Source organism: Zerene cesonia, chromosome 4, assembly GCF_012273895.1.
Source record: "Zerene cesonia ecotype Mississippi chromosome 4, Zerene_cesonia_1.1, whole genome shotgun sequence".
NCBI lineage: Eukaryota > Metazoa > Arthropoda > Insecta > Lepidoptera > Pieridae > Zerene > Zerene cesonia.
In genome coordinates, this window is record NC_052105.1 from 3,999,563 (window position 1) to 4,021,047 (window position 21,485).

Genomic DNA, 21,485 nt, shown 5'->3' on the forward strand with positions numbered 1-21,485 from the left:
TATTATATATCCATCGACATCACGTTCAATATATACAAATTTAACATTTACATTAATAAATACAATTTATTCGGTAGCTACTTAACGCCGATTCGTGAACAATTTTACATGTATACAGCAAAACTGTTATAAAAATGGGTTACTTAATGATTTCTAGAACATCGAGCGATAGTTAAAACAGGTGATACAGCAGTTCTTAGCCTTATCCAAACTTATCCAAGCTACTCCTAACACTTACGGAGTTATTTATACATAATTTTAACAATTACGGTTCTCTAACTACCAGTCGATGAGAAATCTTGATCGATCAGTCGTTTTAAAAATTTACATTTGTGAGCAATTTGTACAAGTCTCCAAATTTTATTTTTTCATTATTATAACTACTTATTATATACAACTATATTAAATTTACTAATTTAATGGATTGGCAATCACCGCTATGATCACAACCACATTATGCAATATATTTATTATTCTAATTATTATGTTTTACTCTCATGGAACTAAGTATTCGGTTTTTATTAAATCTGTAACAGCCTGCCCACTAATATCGATGTTAAAATTTTACGTTACTTTTAAGGAAGCAGACGTAAAATTAACAAAGTAGACATAAACTTTTAATTGTTAAAAAGAAAAAGTTTAATACAATACGCAAGTTGAATACGAAATTTAATTAAAGCATAATAGGAGTTCTATTCAAATATTTTTGCATGTTAAAATAATTCGAAAAATCTGAGATAAGACAACAAGAAAGGTTTTATGAACAAAATGTAATTCGAGGTTGGAAATAAAGCGTGGGTCACGTACGGCTGATACACGATCGCAATTTAAACCCGACCGTTCAATACCTCTCCACTTCCTATCCTTTATAAATCTGCCAAGACCGTTGCTGATATAAAAATAGTCTCTTAAACGAAGTGATATATTGAAATTGCCACAATTGAACTAGTTATAAGAGCTATACTTTATGCTATCTTCTTGTGACCCGTTTTCACTTCAAAAGGGTATTTCAAAGGTTATTTGGCTGGAAATATTCTTGTCCAAAAGGACATGTTCTGTATATTGTGATTTACAGGCTGTTACAGAAATAACTTGCCTATTTATTTTACTTAAGTTTAAGTTGCCTAATAAACCCATTTCAACTTAATTTAACAGATATGTATGATTGTATTCAACGCAACATAGCCTAGTGACGATAAAATGTATAAGAACATGTTAGTTGTTGTTAAATCAAACTTGATTTTTGAGCTTTAATAATGAACAATATCGTCAAAATGCTACTAACACTAAAATATAAATTTATCTAAATATAGAATTCATAAATATATGATTGAAAATTTAAATGCGTTCACATTTGGCATCATAAGTATACCGTTTATTTGGTTCATGGCAAAGTAAAATTGTTGCTACAAACTTAACAGATTTTAAAATTATTACTATAACATTCTATTGTAAAATATTTGAAACTTAATATTTTTCTATTTTTGTTTAATACAGCTGAATTTAAAGTGGATTAGAAATTATATATTTCACAGAATATTATACATATGTCGAATATATGAGAAATAACCTTGTAAAAAATTATTAAATTACAAATGTATTGTGCATGCTATATAAAATGATTTCATTTTAAAACAAATTCATGTGTTAAAATATTATGCATAATATACAATAAAGAGATAAAATAAAAAAAAAAAAACAAAAACAATTATTTTAATCCTATAATGTAGCATAATAGGATGCGACATGACAAATCCCAGTGTATCTATATAATACGCAGGGAAGCTGCAATTGTTTACGTATTAAGTACCATATAGCCTACATTTATGCCTACATCGACAAATATCTACTGCTCATTTATATCCCCTTAACCTTCCAAACTTTTAGCTGCATTATTCCAAGCAAAATGGACGTCTTATTTGAAAGTACACAATATTAAATTATGTAATTGCACTTGTTCCTAGCTCTTTAATTTTGCCGATTAATAGTTGATATTACAAAATACATACGAGTTATTTTGGACACAGTGTACATTAATTTACATAATTGTGTCGCAATAATTTAAAAATATCTGCTATCTAAGGTAGTAAAAGTGAACACCTCTTATTTAATTCTAAAGATGTCTTTAAATCACTGCGACCGAAGAAAGTCCGGAATTTTCGACATTTTTCCATTACTTATTGTTAATTATTTGAAGATGTTCATTGTAGCGCTCTATTCGGTGAATAGAACCATGACAAAAGAACATTTTTCTTCGAAGCTTCCGGACTTTGAGAGCTGCTAAATTACCATCTAAAATACTTTTCAGTAACTACATTAATTTATCTTAAGTACGGGGAAGGTGACGTGGCAGTATGAAATCATTCATTCTTTGTGATGTATTACAAAGAGGTATAAAATTAAACAAATAAGATAAAGAACAGCTTGTACTTATAACGTAGATAAATTTAACTAGAATCACGAGCCTCGGCTGCTAGAACGCCGTAGCTGGGTGAGGGTTGCCAATATCAAAAATATTTGCAACTACATAATTCATGAAAAAATACAAGTACGGTCGTGTTATTGCGATTTTTGGATGTAACAATATTTTTATATAGATATTAATGAATTTAATTCAATAGCGGGAAACACTTGTGTGATTAGACATAAGTAAATATAACATAGTCACTTGTTACATGCGCATGAAAGATTTTAATTCGGAATTTAAATAAAAAAAATTTGTTAAATTGAATCACTTGCAAAAGCAGTTATCGACACGCATCCGTTTCGTTCATGAATCCACCCAGCGCGGGCGAACGTTGACATGTGCGCCATTACAAGATGGCGGCGTTCTATCTGGCGCGGTTTGTGTCCGCAAGATGGCGGCAGGGTCGCGCGCGAGCGGTTAGTGCGAGTGTGGGCAAGTACAAAGCGTCGGTCGAGAGGAGAGTGAGGAGCAGTAACAGTGAGCACAAACCTAGGCAGCGGTGCGGCGGCTGCGGCGCGCGCGTCGAGCACCCGCTGTGCGCCCCGCTCGCCTCCAGCGATGGACTCTCTTCCCGTATCTGTTGGACCGTTGCACTGTTATTCAACTTATATCATGAATGTGAAAGTGAGTGAGTTTTTTTTGTCTCCTTTCATGTCGTTAAGCCTTATACTGTGATTTTTTGTGTGTGGAGATAGTGAGGAGGCTGGAGTAACATAATCTACTTTCTAACGGCTTCAAACATCTTATTCCCTCATTCCAATGGAAATTTCCTTTTGCCTACGCGGATGAATGTGATGAATGCTAGTGGTATATAAAGTCAGGGTAGAAGAAAAACGTAAAATTAAAAAATATATATATTTACAGTCTCTGGCATTTAACATGCCACGGTTTTCGTATAGTGGGAATAAGGCTGGTCAGTTTCATTACAACTTTATTAAGCACTTGTATTATGAAGTGTTTTCTGTGTTGAAGGCAACTTCCAATGAATGAAATGTTAAAGCTACTTAATTTTATTTTGTACAATAGACATAAAATTAGAATCTGTCCATTGTTAAAAAATAAAAATAAAATTAATTCTTGGTTCTTGCTTTAAAAAAAGGTCATTGGGCATTTTCATTTGACATTTGACCCACGTGTAGACGAAAAAAATTGGGCATTTCATGCTGTTAACTGTCTCTGAAACACAATGGCAATTCATGTAGACCCTGAGAGGATCTTAAAAAAATAATGTTAGAGCACGTTTAATGCCATACTTAAAAATTTAATGTATGACGTAGGTATATCCATGGCAATCATTTCAATATTCTGTGATGATAACAATATTCGATCCACTTTGATTACTTTGAAGTCTATCGAAAGATGAAAACGTGCATAAAAATGAAAAAATAAAAACAACTCTAGAAAAACGTCACAATAGATCTCGATCTTAATAAGTAGTTAAGCAAGTTATAATAATAAAAGGATGGTATTAAAATCACAAAATAACTTACGGTGTAAACTAAGCCCAATAACCTTTATTTCTGAAATAATATATGTATGTGAGGACACAAGGCATAAGTTACCATTTTCCACTTCCCAACCACGATGAGAATTAAATATAAACGCGTGTTTTTGAAGGAGCACTGAGTCATACAGATAATTAAATTTAAAATTTAAAGTAAGTAACCATTTAATATTACATGAATTAGGTTGTTAGCACGATAATGGTATACTTTTTATAACATACTTTTTTCAGTAGCTAAATAAATATGTAAAACAAGGCATAAAAATTATCATAGATTAACCAAGAAACCATTACAAATACATATTTTATTAATTTTGGTTACTATTAATTGAAAACAAATGACAATTTATAATTTCCATGGATATTGTTATTATTTAGAGATTAGGCGATCTAGACTCTAGAGTATAGAAAACATTAATATTAGATTTTTATACTAATGATTATTTAATGGTCTAGGTACTACATAATACAAATAACACTGAAATATTAGGTACATAAACTGTTTCATTTCGTACCATTATCCAGCAATCCGGGTCTACTTCAAAAACAATCGAAATATCTAAATAGAGATAAAAACACTTTAATGTCTGTTCGTACTCAATATTCTTGGCAATAGTATATAACCTTTGTAATTGTTTAATTTATATAGAAGACTTTACGGCTGGCAGTTACTCTATTTTATAATATCTTTTACTTTCCAAGCTACGCTCCTCACAACGTATGTATTATTTTTTTATTGGATACTTTTATTTGATTGGATTTGTATGAATCTTATAAAAGTCAAAATCCTTTTATCATGAATCTTTTTAGCTGGATGATCTATTTTTATTATTTGTAATACATACACTCAAAAAGCCTGCTTGCTAAGCTACATTATCTGACTCACACAGGCCATGTTTCTTTAAAGATTTAATCTCTGTTTAACCCAAGCAAAAAGAGGAGAAAAAAATGGCGAGCGCAAATCACTAATAACGATAAATAGAAAATAATTTGTTATCCAGTATAAGGCATTTAGCGTTATCTCAGATATAGCTTGTAAGTGGTAAATGGGTCGGACGACAGCGAAGTATAAATCCTTTAAGAATCTCGTGACCCGCGTCTTTGGTTTCACGACTGGCCTGCACTTAACCGATTAAACTTTATAGCCCGCTGCCTTTGGGTTTTATCGCAGAAAATATTAACATTTAAATATATAACCTTACACGTTTTAGATTTAAGAAATGTCCCATATCATTTTCAATATATGAAGTCATGTTTTGTCTCTAAATCATGAATAGTTGTCGAAAGTTTCCTCAAATCATAATATGTAATATATTCATAAATATTTATCTTCAAATATCACAACTTTTTCCCATTCACAAAACCTCCAAACACCAATATCTTTTTTAATCGTAAACTGTTAAATTTACTGAAAAGATCGATTTACAGTATTGTTCAAAACATACAATGTAAATGGATATTATGGATAAAAATAAGTGGTGAATATAATATGAAGTAGAAAAATGGAGTTGAAGTAGGACTGATAATCATAGGCATATATAAGTAGTGGAAAGGTATCTTCGTATCCAAAACCAAAAATAAATATGAAGGATGGTTTTAAGAATAAATATACCTAATATATTCGAGACAGGGTTTAATGGAAGCAGACTAAGATAAAGAAGATGAAAGAAGAGAAAACATGTCAGTAATGATAAATGGCAATAAAAAAACCATAGGTAGGAAGATTCTCATTTATATACTCGTACATACTCATACTCGATAAATAGAAAATAATTTGTTTAAGACGTAACCCGGGAAAATTCTAAATTCTAAATTTTTGAATACACCTCGTATATGTCGTGGAATTTAGAATCTCTGCCTGAAATACGTGCGTTTAATAATCTAGATATGCGAGTATATCTTACCGCGTGTGAATCATGCCAAACGAGCGCCAGGTCGTCATCGATGGTGTTGTGGCGCACCTCCTCGGGCGAGGCGTCGGGCGCGCCCGCGCTGGGCTTGCTCCAGCCGGCGCCGGCCGCGCTCTCCGGCGATGCGTCGTACTCCTGCGGCGGCGTCTCCGTGCCGTAGAATATTAGCTCCCATTGGGTTAGCGGGCCCGCTGGAATCGTATTGATCTTTAGTACTGGAGCTTTCATATAGGTTATGCTTTGTATCTAGCTAGTCGTGTGATTGTGTAGGGTATGTGTTCCTAGATTTGCGTGTGATTGTATAATTAATGGTTTGGTATGCCGAGTTATTTAGAAAATTAAATTTTTTTAGTGCGACACGAGCTCTATGCGAAAATACTTACTTTTAACAATAGGTAAATGTACTATAAAAAATACTATAAATCCTTGGACAAAATTATGTGACTCCAAAGAATGATAAGCGTGAAACGACAAACTATTTGAATTCTCTTTTTTATAACTCTTCTTAAGGATACCACATCAATCAATAGATAAAAAAAAACTTTTGATTAGTGTTATTCGATGGTTACATTATCTTGTTAACGACATTGTGTAACAGGTTATTGTAATAACTACGATAAAATAAGTATACAATAAACTGTTAATAAAATCAATCTGGTTTACGTGTTCAATTATTTTCTAGTTTGCTTTCTATCTACTCAATACATAAAGGATGTGACATGCTTTTTAAATGTTACGTGTTAATAATAATAATTAAAAGTAAATGCTGCATAGATTTTACTATTTAAAAAGCACGTATATAACAACACACTGTAATTTCTACGCATAAAATAAATTAAATGGGATGGTGATTATTATGGAATTTCTAATTTAGTCAGAAATAAAAGGTCTCTAAAGAACAAAATATAAAAATAATAACGTTAAGCAAAACATCCAACGAAAGTTTCCTAATGAAATTTCCTTTGCGAAAAAAAACTCAAAAACACTGCGCACACAGCATGCAACTGCGGTATTCAGAACAAAGGTAATTGACGTGCAAGCTCGTACAGCCGAAATAAAACGCTCGCGACAAAACGGACACAACATGCAAGTACCGTTCGCTTGCAGAGGCGCCGGATATATCCGCTGTATTTTGGGATATTGCTCGAACAGACTGGACATCTTGCGCTCTCTGGCGTCGGCCAGAGGGTCGGTGAGATCGGCTCTCAGGTTGAGACTCAAGTCGGGCGCGCTGGAAGTGCGCGCCGTCGAGCTCTCTACGGGCGAGCGCGTCGCCGGGCGGCTCTGTTTCGACTTCTGCGAATTCCTATTCGGGTTCTTGGAATTTTTATTCTTTTTCCTTTTCACCAATCCGACCGTGTATGTGGGAACGATTGGGATGGTTTTCCCTCTGTTATTTTTCCGGCCAGCTTGTACGACGACGGGCCGCGTCGCGTTACTTTTATTACGGATTATTGGATTCCTGAACGGTATGGGATCATTTTTAGCAGCCGGCGAGCTCGTTCCGTATAAAATTAACGACCAGTCTTGTAATGTCGCACGACCTATGATATCGAAATTGGAGATGTAACATCACACTTGTATTTCGAGAAAATGTTTTAATAATTGATTCAGTTCAACGGAATCGACACGAGAGTTTACAAAGATCTTGATTTATAGCTAACACTTAGGAGGCTTAAAGTTGAAATCGATAAAGTTTGTAATCTCCCGTGAGTCAGTGTCAGTGTTTAAATTGTATTGAAATTCTCCACAATCGTAGTATTTGAGTTGAATTGTTTCTGATAGTTTCATAATCAGCGAGGTTTGAAATTCGTAAGCGATTTGAGATTTTAATTAAATCTCAATATATATAATATAATAGTAACAATAATTATATCTGCTACAATCTCACGTCAATCAATTAGTAAAACCTCTAAATTATACTAGAAACAAACATTGAAGTTCGCACCTTTTAGTTAGAGATGCTAGTAACGCGATAAACACAAATGTAATAAATGCGTATATATATCGATACAGCGATATTAAACAATACGTACCCATATATCGTCCGCCATTCTCCACTTCAAGCTGCCAAACTCCGAGCGGCGACTCACCCCACATGTGCACGGACATGAAGGGCCAAGAGTTGAAACCGGCGCGCGACGAGTCGTGCGGCCTGTAACAGCCCTCCATTTATACACCCACTCGATAGCCCCGAGGTGACAAACATAATAAATTATGTTTTCGTGGAAAATGCCATTCAACATGACGTTTGGGGCAGAAATGCAATCTATATTAAAGACTAGCGGTCCGCCCCGGCTTCGCCCGTAGTACAATTATATATAGCCTAAGGCTTTCCTCAATAAATGGACTATTTAAAATTGAAAGACATTTTCAAAATGGTCCAGTTGTTCCTGTGATTAGCGCGTTCATACAAACAAACTCTTCAGCTTTATAATATTAATTTGAATTTGAATATTAAGAATACATTATGTACATTACAGCTATTCTATTGAACTGCTATATATTTTTTAATCAAGATTGTTCAGAACATTTATGTGATATTAAAATATGAACTAAACAGGATAAATACAGTCGTATAGAAAATAAGTTTCAGTTATATTTTTAACGCTGCTGTAAATTTGCATTAACACCAGGCCTCGGATTTAAATAGGTGTAATCGGGTCTTATTGTTTCAACGGCAAATTCATTGACCGTTTGTATAACATACGCAAATAAGTTTGTTTCCAGTGTGGTGCTAAATTACCCAGCAAAATCAAATTACAGGCTAGAAGTGTGAAAGCAAAACAAATGAAATGATTCGAAATTAGTCGGCCGTGAATAGTGACTAATTGAAATAACTTTCCGGACTGTTCATACGTTTAAAAGTTTATAAACCATTATAAAATTCATGAAATCTAGTAAAAAAATACATGATAAGTACATATTGCGCATAAGGACACATATTGCCCATAAGCCTAAGCCCTAATCTAAGTACGCATAGTTCTAGTACGGATTTTAATTTAAATTAATTATTACAAATGTTATATTCAGTATTCTGGCAGCTAAAAGTTAGTATGAAGGTGGGTTAAATGAATTGTGTCTGCCAACAAAGACCCTTTAGTTTTATCGTGGACTTGGGACTGGCAGACTGCTATTTATTGTTAAACTTTAAACAAATTCACTCGACCCTAATATGGGCTATCTCAGTTTACCGAAAGCCATTACGGCAAATAACAAAACGTCAACCTTTTACTTGACTATTAACGCTGTCATTTGTGTTGAATGTACGTATACTTTCGATCGTTTTATTCCAAACAAAAAAATACTTAAATTTTTAAACAATATTCTTAAGTAACTTCATAAGCCGATTTGAAAAGCCAGAAAAAATTTCCGAGATTTATCAACACCTTCACACAATTTCGACAATTATAACTCTTTGAAGTCCTCATTATTTACCTGCCAACATCTCGCGTCAAGGAGGAGAGGGATAAAATGATTTTACAAAGCTATTTCATTAGAGCTAACATCACTTGAGGCGGTTCATGAGCCGATGCGCTATTTCACAGTGATAAACTACACCACTCACTGGCTATAGAGCGTAATTTGCGAACATTACTCTTGCATAAAGCGCTGGGCTGGCATATGTGATTGTCGTTACATAATAAAACACGAGTAAGATTGCTGATTGTTAAATTGTGGTTCGTTTTAACAACGCTGGTATGGATGTAGTATAAAGAGAGTTATGATACTTGTTCGGTACAATGACCAACTAACATCTTAGTCAACTTATATTATTTACCGCAAGAGGTTATTCCCAAATGATTCCAGTGTAACAACATCTTCAAACAATAGTGTATAGCATAATTATAAATAGTATAGCATAATTATAAGTTAAAATTTAACAGATAACAGGAGTGTGTGAGTGTGAATAATTTTAACATTACTTGAATCTCACCAACACTCGAACATACCAAATATCTGGGTATATTGGTCCTACAATATCATGTCATGTGTGCTGATTAAATTTGTTATGCGTAAAGGTTTACGATTGATTATTATAATGCTAGTTAAAAATAAACATAAAGCTGAAAAGATGATTGAAGCAAAAGTACATTTGTAAAACTTTTATCAGAAAATAATGATTCTTCCCGAACTTGTCATATTTTTGTTTTTATAGAAAAGTGAGTTTAGTAGCATTTAAAGTCACTCGATATAGAAGAAAGATGCTTTGTCACGCTTAGTAAATTACTCCGAAACTTCCGAAAACGACGTACTGCCTATGAATTTAAATAAGAAACAACGAAATATAAATAATAGTTTGAAAAAACTAAAAAACACGCTTTAACAAAAATCATATTTTGCAAATTGAAAAATGGAATAATTTTATCAAATTAGTGTATTGTCATCGGTCCTCAATAAATCTACAAAGTTTGAACGAAATCTGGCCGTTTAAAGTGGGTCAAAATCGCGCCCAAAGAAGTCGGTTACAAACAAACATACAAACAAACATACAAACAAACATACAAACAAACATACAAACAAACATACAAACAAACATACAGGTGAAGCTAATAAAAAGCGTGTAATAAAGGGAATCGTTTGGGTTATTAGAGTTGTAACGTTAACGATACCAAAGGTAAACCTTAATATAAAATGTAAGAGTTCTTAAAACCTTGTTTGCGCTAAGCGTGCAAAGATTTCAAGTGGGTACTTTGAGTGGTTTGTGATTTCCATAGTTTAAATTACAGGTATCGTAGCCAGAGAATTCAGATTCACGGTAGTGAGTTTGTTTTAGGAAAGCAAAAAATTTTATTTTATTCGTATGTAATATTAAGTTCTTAATCCCCTGTTATGATCATATGGTACGAGGGATACCAACTTATTTTTATTATGTGTATCTCTCAAAAACACTTTAGAGAATTTAATGTGTTGTATGACACCACCTGCAGTCTGCCCATGGCTGCTCTATGAACATACAGCCCTGGGCAGTCCGCGGCCGATGTAGGACTATTGCAAGAAAAAAATGACATGAAACGAAACTGGTCTATGGAAAGGGGATGTCAGATGGATTGGTGGGTTGGGTCTGTGGGGAACTATGGGCGCCTGCCGTTATTATTATTATTAAAAACGAGTACACGTGCACGCGCTCCGCGTATTTCACGGCGTGACGCAGCTCGGTGCAGCTGAAAAGCGCAAGCACTCACCTGGGCGCGAGCAGCGTGACGCGCGTGCCGGCGGGCGACGTGAGCGCGATGCGCAGGTCGCCGCGCCGCGCCGCCGACAGCGACACGCGCGCCTGCACGTGCTCCAGGTAGTTCACGCCGGGACACGCGCCTACGTCCAGCTGCGGGGATCAGCGACATTGTGAGGGAACCTCAGCGCAACACTTACATTTGAATAAAGGTTTCCGGCACATACCACGCGACAAATAAAATATTTATATGGAAGTTAGGATGTGGCGCAAAGCTTTAAAAAAATAAAGTCTATATGACCAGGAACGGGTGAAGTCTAATGACACCCGTTCCAGCCAGTTAATAATTCCACTGAGCCTCATTATATCCCACTGGATAGATTATTAGTCAAAATTAAAAAAATAATCTGAACGTTTACCTTGCGCTACATTTGCAAAACTGTAATTATTTTAAGATTACTAAAAAATTTAAGGTCTTATCCATAAACTAACTTCATACATCAAATAACTAAATATTTTGTCAAGCTTATAGCAATTCAAAACATAAGTTATCGTTTAATGCCGTTATTAAATAAGATTATCTCATTATAAGCACAAAAACATAATAGTTTTATTAATAATTAATTGATTAAAATGCAAATAAATGAATACAAAATAATTCAATTTCGCAACAAATACAGTATACTTAATAAGAAGGACAATAATAACTCAAATTGAAACTGACCGCATATTCACATATAAAATTTTTGCCAAACCTGCAAAGTGATGGAAGACCTAGCAGGCACAGCCCTCTGCGGTCTCGGAGCGGCCAGCTCGCACCTCCTCTGCGGCGGCACAGTCCTCCACGAGCGAGCGAGCCGAACCATCCCCGCGGCGTCCAGGAGCCCATAGCCAAAGGAATGCGACACGTTGCGACCCACTCCGTTGGTCCGCCAATCCCCGTTTAGGGACAGACGCTCTGGTCTTGCTGTCCGTACAACTAGGAATAGAAAACCAGGTGAGATATTATGCTAAGAAGTAAGAAGTAGTATGTACAGGGCAACCTACACTTAATGTGTCACGTATGTATAATGACATATTGCAATGGATGTGTATCCAAATACTACATTTTAACTCTCTCTCTACATTAAGTAATTGCTTGACATAATTTCTATTTTACAGATCCAACAATATTCGTATCGGGAATATTAATTACATAAATTAGCTATGATCCTAATCGGGAATCTAGGCCATGACAATGGCAACAGTAACAATGCTTCTAAAAAGACAATACATGGAATAAATCTACAACAAAATTCTTAAATTATCCAGTTTGACTATCTTCGTTTCAAAGCAAAACCGTCGTATTTCCTGCAATTTCCTGTGCCTATTTTGTCGCAATATTCGAATAATCTCAACCCAATCTGTATTTACAATGGAGAGCTTAGCTAACGCCAATTACGTTTGCACGCTGAGCGATTTATGCCGTTCCCGTAAACAAAACTAAATTACCCTCAAAAACTATTGGATTATTTGTACGAAACTTTCGCATATTACTCGAATTTCTTAAATTACTACGAGATAAATAATATAGCAAGGAATTAGCTTGAATAAAACGTGACGCAGTAACGACATTTACTTGTATAAAAGTCTGTTAATTGGACAGATGATGCCAGGGATTAAATTCACGTTTATTGTTTCACCTATTCGGTATGTTTAGAGTAGCCATAATCATCATTTATAACTATAAATAGATACAGTATACATTTGAAAGAATTAAATACTTCTGCTTCTTAGAAAATCAACAAAAAAACCCCTTACTCATAGTTGCAATATGGATTGACGCGGGGAATTTGATTCATTAGATAGGAATAGTAACAGCTGTCAAATACATGAGTACGATATTCGTAGGTAGTATATTTTATTTATGGTTTTTATTTCAATACCCGAACAATATATTGAAATGTTTTGTACCAATGTCTAGTTCCCGGAAAAAATAAATATAAGAAATATTCATGTTAATGTTGATGGAATGAGAAAGATGGAATAAAGTTATGCTATTCTATTGTATGAAATAATATCATCCATTTTCTATACACAAACTGTATTCAATAAGAAAATAAATTCTAAAATGTTTGTTCCCCTAAAGTCATTACGCAGACAGTTTGTTAACAACCCTACTATTAGCAATTTTAAAAACGAAATGTAAACAGAAAAATGTATAAAGGATTTAATAACACACATTCAGTTATCTGCCCTTAAAAGTCTATTAAACATTTATGCTGCTCCATCCATTTTGATCCCAAACAAAAAGATGTTAAACGGAAAAATGGCTTTTTGTAGTAATCCGGCTGAACTTGGATAAAACAGACATGGCTCTGTTGATTACTGAAAATAACTGCGTCATAAAGTGAATATAGCGAAAGCGTTTCAGGTAGGTATTTTATCTCACACATAAGAAACATGTCAGGGAGAGCTGGAAAAGTAAATAGGATTAGCGTTTATCTCGCGCGAAATCTTTCTTTGAAAGCATTTTCTGCTAAGAAGGTAAGACGATTTTATCTACCTTAAAAGAATAGTTAAGACGGTACGCCTTAAGTCGAATGGAAACAGCGAAACTGATGTTTTAAAATATTTTTCAGTTTCGATGTTGGAAATGTAATTGCGAGCGTTTTATTTTCCTTCCTAGCGCTGTTCCCTCTACTGGCGCACGTTGAGATTTCTGTGTCACTGATCATAAAAAGTGGAGTAACGTCGTAAACACGTATATTTCTGACACCCTTTTATTTCTACTTTTCTAAGCCGTACAATGTCTTTGGTAAAGCTTTGATACGTTACTTGTGTAAATATCTTCTCGTCTGTTAATCGAAATGACGTGTTGAAATACGATAAGTAGAAAAAAATATATGCAATGTTATTGAATGAAATTACAAAGTTAATGTATATTCTACACTTGCCGAGAAAGAGATTTTAAAATATTATGTCTATTATGGATATTTAAAAACACTTTATACTTAGCTTATCTTAGAAATTTATATATATTTTTATATTTTAAGATTCTCGTACATATTTTTAACCTTATTCACACTGGTACATATTTTTAACCTTATTCACACTATGCGAACTGCAAAAGTTATTTAGATACAACAAAACAAGTTCTTCGAGCAGAAGGTCCCTCGTCGATTGGCTTAGATCTAATAAAAACACTCATTTAATCACTTGCCAGAGTTGTGACGGTAAATACGAGCCCTAAATATATATTAATTATCCAAGAAACTGAGGTAACAAAACTTATAAATATTGCTATTCGCAAAATAATCTTCATACAGTATGTATGATAGTTGTGTGCGCGCGATTATATGTGTGTGAGTGATAAGTAGGTAAACAAATTTACTCTAGTGTCGTAAATGCAGAGTACCATCCTACTAATATTTTAAATGCGAAAGTTTGTGAGGATGGATGTAAGTGTATGTTTGTTACTCTTTCACGCAAAAACTACTGAAACGATTGCAATCAAACTTGGTACGTAGATAGTTGAACAACTGGATTAACACATAGGCAATAAGCTTTTTATCCCAATATTCCTACGGGATACAAACTTACGCGGTGGAAACCGCGGGACGCATATAGTATGACCATTCATCATCGGCCTATATATGTTCCCACTGCTGGGACACAGGCCTCCTATGAGGGAGTATGACCACTCACATGTATATATGTGTATATCCACTCACCAATATGCTGCATGTCCCGCCACGTGAGCTCCCGGTTGGCCTGCAGCGCGAGCGCGCAGATGCCGGCCGCGAGCGGCGCCGACGCGGACGTACCCGTGTGCCCCGTCGTGCACGAGTGGTGCAGGTCCGTTGTTACCACCTGGTAGTAACGTGGTATCATCACCAACATCATCGTCATCATCATTGACCACATATTATAGTAATTCTTGGCATTGAACATACAGTAAGTATTTAGGTCAGTGGAGTTCATTTTAATCAATAAAAAAAAATGATCAGTCTATGTATTATGGATATTTGGAAAAGACTGTCTTTTTGAAGAATGGGGATTAGGCTCCTTTCATATTTCGCGGTAAATATGAGAAGGTCTGTATTAAGTCACATTAACCGAACATATGTATGCTTACAGTATGCTTCAAGTGCCTTTATTAAGTTTCAGTATACTGAAGAACATTATTGGTTAGGTTAACCTTTGATATTTTGACTTAATAAACAAAAAAGACCGACGTAGAATAACGAAAAATCGAAAGGGCAAATTTAGCCATGTCTTTTTTATACTTTATAAATAAAAATAATAAAATTAGTAGGCATGTTATTACGTTTATCGATGAGCCAGATTAGTTACAGATGACATCGTTATGTTGACGACTCCTAGCAATCACCAGGATTGTAAGATAATCTTGTTCAATATCTAAAGGCGTGAAAAAAGTTAAATCATCATGTGTAAATTCAGATAGCCATTAGTTAAATAGGGTTCGATTAAACTAATATGTACAGGGAAACCAAACAAACGCAAACATGCATTAGACCGCGATTTTCCCGATTACAATGTTGCTACTGTGGTTACCACGTCCATTCTTTGCGCCGCGATCTACTTTGTGAATAGGAAATGTTTATTCAGCAGATATTTGCCGGCCAAATGGGGTTGCTCTTTTGAGCTCGTGTTCGCAAATCGTAAACACTATTGCTCGCTTTTATTTAAATAAACATAGGCAGATATTGCGCAGATATGAATGTTTGCTTATCTATGTAATATACAGAAGAAATGTCAACGAGTTCAAATTTTCAAACACTATAGTAACTAAGTATTTAAAATAAGTAATTAGGTCGCAGAGTCTGGCTATGAAAACTATTTTAAAATTAAATTTTTCACTCAAAGACATTCACAAATTCTTGCAAAACGTGCAAGGTAATAAAGACTGTCAGAGCTTGTGAATTTTATATTTATATAGTTGCATACTAGAGGTATACAACTTGTATTGAACTTATTTTTATATTGTTGTACAATGTATACAGTATATAGTGTACAGTGTACGTATTAAAAAGTGTTGCGAAAAATAGTATCGAATACTCTTGCGTCATAAAGAAAAAAAAATTCTCATTCAATAAAATAAATAAATGTTCTCTTATATTATTAATATACCGTAACAAAATAAAATTTTGTACCTTACTCTTGTATAATGTAAACACAATGAAATCTTTTCGTACTAAAATAGGATGCTTATGTAAACAAACACCCTGTCACTATGAAGATCCAACTCATAATCTCACGCAAGGGTCGGTGTCACTAACTATATCCCTTTGGATTTACTATCATAGCGCTTCATTAATAACACTCTCGTATATTTCAAGGCCTATAAATAATTTAAAATACCGTAAATGAAACTCATGCCATATGTACCTACTTACCTTCTTTATGAATAGATTTATTCAAAAAGAAAGTAAGATGATATTTATAAAAGATAAGAATAACATTACATACCTGTTTCTCATTAATGGCTCCACTGCTATACGTTGCTGCGAGAGTCGAACTGCACATTTCAGAGTACCACGGCACCTCCCCTCGCTCCGTAGCGGACGATATTGAGAGGGTCCATATAGAATTGGTGTAACCATCGCAATTGCAGTTATCATGTTCCCTCCCTCCATTTCCGGAAGCCCATACGAAAATCGAGCCTTTGCCATTACGACCCTGGTAAGAAACATTTCTTATTATATTTTTTAAACATTTGACGTATAACTCAGTGAAATGTATATAGATGGATACTAACGTAAACAACCAAACACGGAAGTATAAACGAACAAAGGAGTCTAAACGAACTTTTGATCAAATCAATATATGATTCGCTTTGAATATTCCCCTACAGTCAGCTACAAGGCGCCCTTAAATTACACGTGTTAACTGTTAAGTATATGTCATAAAAATGCAATGTTTTTCACTTACAGGTCTAAGAATTTGTATTTCATGACAAAAAATAGGTGCAATCAAAACTTTTTGGAGTCAATTTTTACTGTGAATGCAATTTCATATTGATTACACTGAATGTGAATATAAAAAACGTAGGGACACATTTATTTGCGAAAAAAATACAATAAACCTACCACAAAATAAACAACTAAAAAGTCAAATCGACTTCATTAACATTTTAAACATCCGATGTTATGTTTACCGGATATATATAACAACGGATAGCCGGATGAATTTTGATGGATAATGCTTCACATTCGTTTTACTCAATCATTTGTTGACGTCACGTAGGAAAACATCTCTCCTCTGCTTTACTGCTATCCTTTTTAAATTCGAGAATTTTTCCTAATAAACGAAGGAGGCATTTTTCGTATAAATGTTATTAAATTATGATTGATTAAGGATTACACATTTAATTAACATAAAAGTGGACTTAATTATAAATATAAGATAAGCCCTTATTCCTAGGTAGTTCTTTCAATCTATGTCAGGATAAGTTTATTATTGAATACAAAACAATTTATTAACACACACTCCATGTTGAGATATATGTATCAGAATAACGATAATGAACTTTAATACATTTACGTAAGGTTCCATGTACCCCTTACTTATACTGAACGATCCCGAGTAAACGTATCGCATGTCGGTAATTGATAGTTTACTTTCTCATGGAGTGGAAGCACAATAGACTAAGTGTTCAAGTGTAGATAGTTACCCGATTTATTTTCTTAGTATTTATAAAATATTTTATCCTTCTATATAGGTTTTTATACCTATTAGAATTATACTATACTAGCTGCGCCCCGCGGTTTCACCCGCGTAACTCTATATGCCGTAAAAATATACATATATTGCCTATGTGTTATTCCAGTTGCCCAGCTATCTACGTACCAAATTTCATTGGAATCGGTTCAGCAGTTTTTGCGTTAAAGAGTAACAAACATTCACACATCCTTACAAACTTTCGCATTTATAATATTACTAGTCTAGTAGGATAGGATCAACATGAATCGATTATAATCCTTGAGCACAAAATTCGTTGTAGCAGAAATATGTGTGCTTGAAATGTATTTACCTGTTACTCGTAAATGTGGTTTATCACTTTAAACTTGATTTGATATAAGTTAGAAGCAACAAAATACAACTTAAGGGTTGTTTGTTGAGTTACTTTAGCACTTGTCAAGTTACGACACCCCAAGTTGACGGCAAATATGAAATGAAGCGAAGTTATCAGTAAATTAATTGAATTTACTCATGTGTCGCCACATTCATAATGCGTAGATAATAAGTATAATATAAATAAAGTAAAATTGTTTATTTAGTAGAGATAGTTTGTAAGTTCATATCAACATATACGCCATCGAGTTGGTCAGAAACCATTACCCTCTCCAAATCTAGAAAGAATTTCTCTCCTCTTTTATTTACAAAGAAATATTTAACTTTGTAATTATTATCATCAAAAACTTTATTTAAAAAACATAGTACTTAAGTCAGGAATGTGGACATTCTATCTCATAAAATAGAAATATAAACATATATTGATAATATAACAAAAGTGGCCTATGTCATGGCAGATAGTTGAGAATGAATTTCCATCAAAATTATAATAAAATTAAATACAATAGTTATAACAGAAATAATGAAAGATTGTTTTGTGCGAACCGCGTCATAAAATTATTTCGTGTTAACGTCGCTTTAAACAGTCTCATATCTTACATTATGTCAGCAATCTCCACATAGTGACTGCGAATGAAAAATAATGTCCTTAATCCGCGGAAATTGCTTTCGTTAGAAATATATTTACTTCGGTAAACTAATAAAACGTCTAAGCCGACGACAAGATAAATCCGCGCTCGGATGAACGTTACTGAAACGGATGGCTGTATTATGTAAATTTTATGATATCTTGACCATATAGTATGGGAAATTGTTAGTGAAAATAATTGCATCATTAAAGAAATTATTCCCGCCTCGGTAGCTGCCGACTCGGCGCTACTACGTTTGCTAAATTGCTATCAGAATATAGACCAAAATCAACTCTATGTCAAGTGCTCAAATTGTAATTTCCCATAACAGTGGAAGGCTTTAAATTCAAGTTGCGAATTTAAAACAGCTGTGACATTTCATTAAAAGTGAATAGAGAAGTGTTCCTGCAGAGGGCTTATTAATACTCTGCCCTTTGTTAATAATAAATTTCAACTTGTTTAATTTTCATAATTTACTCATGAATTTAGTGGGCGTCTTCAGACATTATTTTCTATTTAACCACATTACGCATCTTCAAATATACATTTATATTTATTTACATGGATAATAGATAGAACTACTTATTACACAAAAATATTATTTCATTATAATCCCTAAGCCGCATCATATATTTAAAGATGAAATGTTTTCTATGTAAATTTATTCCTAACAAGGCAAAGGTTTACTTAGGACATGGTGGCAAGTGTACCTCGCTTAATATGCTTCACCTTTACAAATAATAAATATTTCAAGTGCAAATTTTGTGCACAATTCCTCTAATGAGTTTTTACAATAGAAACATACAACTGCTTTCTGTTGTATGAATAGTATTGTAACATTATAAGTCACTACTTTATTTTTTGGTAATAATTACTATGTTAGATGTACGTATGATATTATAGGAATATTAATTTTAACATGAAACACTATTATAATTAAAATTATACAAATTAAAATTGCTTAAGCTTGATGCTACTTGTTAGTTCCGTTAATTAAATTTATGGCAAATTAAATTTTATGTAGTTTCCGTCTTTAAATTAATCTTCTATAGTATTGGGCGGTAGAGGTTCAAATCGGCAACAAGAAAAATATATTGTTTCTCGTGACCTTTTTACGAGACTATTACGTTGAAATTTATGTTAAATATAACAACAAGTAGGTAGTGTTTCCTTCGCCCTTTGCGTAGCTATTTTCTGACCCCCGCTGTACTATAAATAACCAGAGTAACGCCTTCTGTAAAGGCCCTAACTAACCCCGCCTTATTACACAATTTCGATAATCGCACGTAGTAAATGTTAATACGAAAACTAAACATAAATTATCTGTACTTGTTTTATGTCGCAATATTAGCTTTGAACCCATCTTTTAGGCGTAAAATATTTTATGGTATTTTAGCTGACCCAAATTATGCTATGCTGCTAGGAGTTACCTATATATATTCTTTTTGTAGACTCATACATTAGAAAATTAACGTGGGACATATAAATGTACCTACATAAGATTTCACAAATTGCATAAATTAAAAAACCCTGTAACAACAAAACACCGCGGACCACCTACCATTTTTAATCACGAAATACAACTTATAGTGTCTTTATATATTTACTATAGTATTAGAAGTTCAATTAAAATCTCGAAAGTCATACCTTAGTTACTCCTTCAATAAAGGCTCTAGTGGCGAGCTCCCCAGGTCCATCTACAGTTTTGCCATCATCATCAGGTCCCCATGACGCACTGTATATGTCTACGTGCTGCGGGTTCAGGCTGAGGGACCGAGCTTCTACTGCATCTGTTACGTCACCGTCTAGCATACGAACACCTATGGAAGAAAGAAAGAAAGAAAAACATTTATTTAAACACACAAATACACACACAACATATCATAATAGAAAACAACAGCATACAATAGAATATGGACAAGAGACAAGATAACTCTTTATGGCCTGTTGAACAATTATTGGTGTGTTTTATATCGTCGTTCATACCGGTTTTTATGTGTGTGTTCGGTGTGAAGTTGGTTGGCACTGTTTTAGATCTACTCTGCAACGTCAGTCAGTTGCAATTTCTTGTGTATAGTTTTAAAATATCGTCATCATCATTTAAACTCCACATTATACGACAAAGCGTCCAACTATCAGAAGATTTACAAGTAAGCGATGAAACGGGCCCTCGGTAGAATATAACTACAAACGACTCGTTTTGCCACCAAAACGAGACGAACGTGATCATAGAAAGTTAGTAAACTCTTGATAAATTATTGCACTAAACAAAAATTTATATGTCATTTTAATACCAGTATGCGTATAAATACGTATTGATGAAAGTAATTTCATTTTGCAGTTATAGCACTAGACTGTTTTTCGTCTCCATCGGTCTCGCTAAAGTCTAGACTGTAGACAAATAAAACAGTCCAATTACAAACATCATAAAAACATTGATATAACATAACCTAAGCAAATATTTAATAATATTTAATCCAGTATTTCTCAAAGTTGGCGATTATGCCTCTTTGAGGGCGTCGAAGGCCTAGAGAGCAGTAAAGAGGTCTAGAAAAAGGGGGCGATGGCAGATTTTTAATATCTGTTTTATTGATTAAAACCTGTTCCTAATCAACACAGATTCTAAAAAATTGAGCTTGGTTAGTAGTATAAAGATGCAATACAAGTTATGAGAAAACGTGGTTTCATATTTACTGAACTAATGAAGACCATATTGGGAAGATTT

General features: G+C 34.0%; 1 protein-coding gene across 1 annotated transcript in view; it reads right to left on the minus strand.

Moving 5' to 3' along the window:
• The window catches only part of LOC119839785 (furin-like protease 1), a 35,287-nt gene that overhangs the window by 1,269 nt on the left and 12,533 nt on the right, over positions 1-21,485 (minus strand). The window contains exons 6-14 of the mRNA XM_038366225.1: positions 20,408-20,580; positions 16,527-16,736; positions 14,768-14,906; positions 11,810-12,033; positions 11,068-11,207; positions 7,918-8,036; positions 6,976-7,425; positions 5,876-6,072; positions 2,957-3,044 (exon numbers count right to left, since the gene is read on the minus strand). Of these exons, the coding sequence (XP_038222153.1) occupies positions 2,957-3,044; positions 5,876-6,072; positions 6,976-7,425; positions 7,918-8,036; positions 11,068-11,207; positions 11,810-12,033; positions 14,768-14,906; positions 16,527-16,736; positions 20,408-20,580 (1,740 nt within the window). The remainder of the gene's footprint in view (positions 1-2,956; positions 3,045-5,875; positions 6,073-6,975; positions 7,426-7,917; positions 8,037-11,067; positions 11,208-11,809; positions 12,034-14,767; positions 14,907-16,526; positions 16,737-20,407; positions 20,581-21,485) is intronic.